Source organism: Mandrillus leucophaeus, unplaced genomic scaffold (assembly GCF_000951045.1).
Source record: "Mandrillus leucophaeus isolate KB7577 unplaced genomic scaffold, Mleu.le_1.0 Scaffold102, whole genome shotgun sequence".
Classification (NCBI taxonomy): domain Eukaryota; kingdom Metazoa; phylum Chordata; class Mammalia; order Primates; family Cercopithecidae; genus Mandrillus; species Mandrillus leucophaeus.
The window spans coordinates 4,719,926-4,724,941 of record NW_012098321.1 but is presented as its reverse complement, the minus strand read 5'-3'; the positions used below and the strand labels follow the sequence as shown (position 1 = coordinate 4,724,941).

Sequence of the window (5,016 nt, the reverse complement as noted above, 5' to 3'; positions counted from 1 at the left end):
TTTTTTTTTTTTTTTTTTAGTTTCGTCATCAACTACTAACCACTTAATGACTGCTCAGGAATACTTTTTATATTTCTCAACCTTAACATAGTTATTTCTTCTGCCTTTAAGGATACTCCCACCTTTATAAGGTTGCTTTCTTTGAAACAAAAATTCTTATATGTATAACGATACCAGAAATTACTCATGGAGCCATCTAGGACAACAGACATTAACTTTTAGAACACTCTATTAGTAGAATAAGTAGCTTCACTCAGCAGATCACTTTAGGATAACATGTATTTTGAATATGTACTTGCAAGTTCTATGTGGAGAATAATTTATACTGACCCCATGGACTATGTCAATTTTAGAACAATTTCAACACTATAGGTATTTGTACATAGTTGCAGAGGAGTAGCAAGTTATTAACATTAAACTGGAATTTTTAAAAAAGCAAAAGCTACCTCTGCACACATGAACATCTTGTGTATTTGTTTACCTCTCAAGACAGGCAAAAACTGTGTGTCATGCTAACATTTTAAATTTGACCATTTTAAAGCCCCATATATTTTAAATCTATATTCTGCAAGATTTTGATACGTCTTAAGTAACACTCAAAAAATAAAATGTACCATAATTTCTCATATTCTATTCCAATAACCCTAATTGATAGTAATTTAGGTGACTTAATTCTCATAATTAAGTAAAATTGAATCTCAATGTTTTTAACCTTTCTACAAACTTCTACAAAGCTCGTTAATGTGCTTTCCAGGCTATAACAAAGAAGCATACTGTACCTCTGACGCTGCTGGTTGTTGCAGATGTGGTTGGGCTGGTTGTTATGGCTACAGTGGTTGTGACTGTTGCAGTGGTAAGGGAGGGGATGATAGTAGTGGGAAGCAAAGTGTTGGGAACATCTGGTGAGTGGAAAAAAAAATATAAACAAAATCATATCATGCAAACAAAAGAGAAACACAAATGATTCAAATTATAAATACATATAACTTATTGAGGTTTAACTTTAACAAGCTTTAACAGAACATCAGGTACAAAACCGACTGTGTCACACAATTCTTGTCATTTTTTTTCACTTTTTTCCGTGCTCCAACACAAAGCAAAAGCTTGGAGCAATGTTTGAGAATAAGCAGGTTGTTTGCAATATTGAGAGTAAAATGTAAAATGACAAGAATTCATTTGTTCACTGAGTCATTTAAAAAGTTTGACATGCAATAGCAAAAAACATGTAGGTAAAAAAAAAATGACATGCTTTGTCAAAGAAGTAAACAGAACGACACATACAGAAATAAACACATATACCACCATATAAGATTAACAAAATGTTAACAATGAATGTGTAAATGCATGTTAAATGCTTTTTGATTTTTTTTCTTTTAGGAAGACTTAATGATAGGAAATGAGAGCAATCTTTAGAAACAAACAAACAAAAGAAGCCAATTGTTATTATTATTGTTATTTTGCTTCTCCTGTTCTCACAAATGATGTTAATGCACAGTTTAGAATCTTGCAATTCTTACCCTGTTTAGCTGGTAACGCCTTCTAATAATTTTGCAGTACCTAGGAGTCTTTGGCAAGTATTGAGTCAACTAGCATGGCACCCAATATTCTGAAAGGTTTACGATTTATTTTAATACGGCATACCTAGGAGAGGTTACTGAGCATACACTGGAAGTGTAACACTGAACCTTTAATCCATAGTTTCTAAGTTGCCAAAAGTTAAGAGTAGCTTCAAATACTGAGAAAATAAAACCCAGAAAGAATAGTGTTTAATGCCCAAATCCTCTTTCCTTTCACTCAAAATCAGCTGAAAATATGAAGAGCAGCACAGAGAACATTGAAACAATACAGCCAGTGTCAAGCTATGAGAACTTCAGTGATATCCTCAGAGTCAAATCTTGTCTAAAGTGAATACGCGTGTAATCTACACAGTGAGGAAATTAGAAACAGTTTCCAAATTACCAATAATTACTGTGCTGAGGTTTGATTTCACATGTTTGTCACATAGCTCCCATATATTCTGAGTGTTTGACAGATTATTTTGTATTAAAAAGTTTCCTGTCATTCTCTCAGTTAAAGTCTTTGAGTCACACCAAACATTTTCTAGTACTTTACTGCTGATAAATAGCCCTCCTCACTCTGTAGACTCTACCCGCTGAATTTTCTACACTGGATACACCAGAAAACAGCATGAGATCGCTCTCTTATCTTGAATATTGATGTTTACACCTGTTTTTCGACAGGGAAAATGCTTCCTGGCCAGTCAAATTAAGAAAACAACCTTCTGAAAACTCAGTGGTGCTGCATTAATCACTAGGGACAATGGGTAAAGCCTGGAGTGCGATTTACCATGATCATAAAGTAGAACTGACTTTAATGACATTATAAATGAAGAAAGATGATGTATATGGACAAAGATGCTTCTTGTTTACTAATTGTTATAACAACTCCTTATTTCAAGGTAAGAGTTCTTAAACAGTTTAGGCGGACAGGAGGTAAATGAAAACATTTTCTAAATTTAAAAAACTGTCTAATTTTAACTTTTATACATATCTAAAATAGAAAATAATACATTCTTTCTTAGCAAAATTATTTGCTTATTAGGATCTCAAAATATATGCATTTAATAACTGCAAAGGCCAATATCTTCCAAGGATAGCAAATTTAAGAACAAACAATACTATTAGTCGTTTAAAACTCCATGTAAATGAACTGTTATTTCCAAGTTTATCACAGATTATAACACGTTGGTTTATTTCCTATCACATAGTCAGTTCGAATATGATTGCATTGGATCTTATTCTAATAAGAAAAGTAGTCTTTCAAAATCAGCCCTGTCATTGAATTATTAAGAGAAAGAATACAAATAATGGGATTTCATTTTGGTTTTAGTTTAGGCAATAATAATTACTATTGTTGTTGTTATTATAGTACTATTTGGAGTCCCCCCCAACCTTGCCTCGCTTATTCCACATCAAAAAATATAGGTAGTAATAAATCCTGAATTTTTAAAAGACAGTCTATATATTTTCAAGTACTATGAGCATTCTTGTATAAAGCAAACCATATCTTTATTTCTTACAAGTATAAAAATGCAGTAAGCATACATTTTTCCATAGGTTAATACTCAAATAACTTAAAAAGATAAGTAGTTTTAATAATTGTTAATCCACTTCAAACCAACATCCTTAGAATCTTTTGAAATATACAAATAGACAACATTACAAATTATTATTTACACACAGCCTGGTTCTTTTTTACCTCTTCAGCATCCTCTCTTATCCTCCTCTCCGACTTCATATGTAGCTAAAACCAAATTGACTGAAAGTAATTTGGTGGAAAGTGCCAAAATGACAATCGGGTTTAAAAAATGACTTGTCGTGAAGAAACCTATGCCTGTTACTGTTACATGTTTTTAACTACTACTAGCTTCATTTTGTTCTATGTGTTTTAAAACATTTTTGTTTTTCTAATAATTTTGAGGGTTTTATTCTGTTCTTTCATTATTTGTTAAAGACCACCCCATTATTTCAGCTATATCGTGAAATAGTAAAAGTTAAAATAAGCTAAATATTCAGCACCAGAATATTAAGTGGAATAATTGAATAAAATTGAATAATGTAAGATCAATTGAATGAGCTGAAACTCTCTGAAAGACCAGGACAGTTGCATGAAGCGTCTGTCTTCTACCTGCACTTTCTACCTGCTCTGCTTTTCGTGCTCTCAGTGTCCCACTAGACAATCCGTTCTTCAAGCGAAGAGCTCTGCCTAGAATTCTGCACATTTTTAAACCTCTTACACTGTTAATGAAAGAAAACTCCATCAAATACGGTACAGGGTGGAAACTGCAGCCCATTTTATCCCTTGTAAGATGATACCACTTAAAATATTCCCCAATATTGAAAATATACTAATTCATACAAAGAGAATTATATATACATGCACACGCACATCATAAAAATACTAAATACTGGTTCAGCATTAACTTATTAATTATTTCCATAGGACAAGATAATCCACAGTTATACTAATATTTTAAGTAATTTGCTTAATATGACATGGCAGTGTCAGTATATCTTAATATATGCCTTATATATTAACATCCTATGATTAATCAAATGATATTTGAACATAGACACCAAGACAACTATAAATAAAACATGGTCAAATTTGTGGCATGTGATGCATAATTTATGAATATTGGAATTTAGAAATGATAACCATCCAATGCACAGCTCAATTCGTATATTTCACCTCTGATTTCAACATTGCAAAATATGAGCTCATTTTTTTTTGTTTTCTTTGGAGAGCATATTAATTTAACCAACTATAAATGCATTTTCCTGAAATAAAAATGTAGTTATAAATGATAGGTTCAGCACTTCGAATTTACAAAAGAAATTAATTGTGTCGTATTATATATTTGTTGTTTGTATTTTTAGATGTTAAAGTATAAAGAGTGAAGAGTCAGCAACTGATAAAATATGTAGCTAATAGAAAAGGCATTTGAAAAATGAACTAAGTGAAAGTAACTAAATTTTGTCTACAGCTGATCAGAGAAATTAGTAATTATACATAAATTATTTAGACACAATTTAAATCCAAACAAGATAAATTTCAATGATTCATCAAAATCAGAATTTAAAATACTCTCATTAATATGAAATTTGTTTGCTATCTAATCTAACAATAGTTTTCAGGCTGTTAAAAGTTTTAATCACAATGAATAGGAATGTGTAATGATAATTTCTCTGAAATTATGAAATCATAATTATGTGTTTTAAATTTATTTAGCCAATTTATTCTCACCACATGCTAAATACCATCTATCACTGTATACTAAAATAAGTAATACTTGCTAAAATAAATTGATGGTTTTAGATAGGATATGAAATGAATTCATACAGATCCAGTGTTCATTATCTAAACTTTAAATATATCTTTATACATATATTTTATATATGTACACATTTTACATAAATCCTGGACCTCTGTCTGTGTGTGTGTGTGTGTGTGTGT

General features: G+C 31.1%; 1 protein-coding gene across 3 annotated transcripts in view; it reads right to left on the bottom strand.

The window, feature by feature from the left end:
• CADM2 (cell adhesion molecule 2) overlaps positions 1 to 5,016 on the bottom strand; it is a 1,174,747-nt gene that overhangs the window by 91,488 nt on the left and 1,078,243 nt on the right. For 2 of the 3 annotated variants that reach the window (XM_011976649.1, XM_011976643.1), the window contains exon 8: positions 780 to 899. The exons of the other annotated variant lie outside the window; for it this stretch is intronic. In XM_011976649.1, coding sequence (XP_011832039.1) covers positions 780 to 899 — 120 coding nt within the window. The remainder of the gene's footprint in view (positions 1 to 779; positions 900 to 5,016) is intronic. 3 annotated transcript variants of the gene reach the window in all.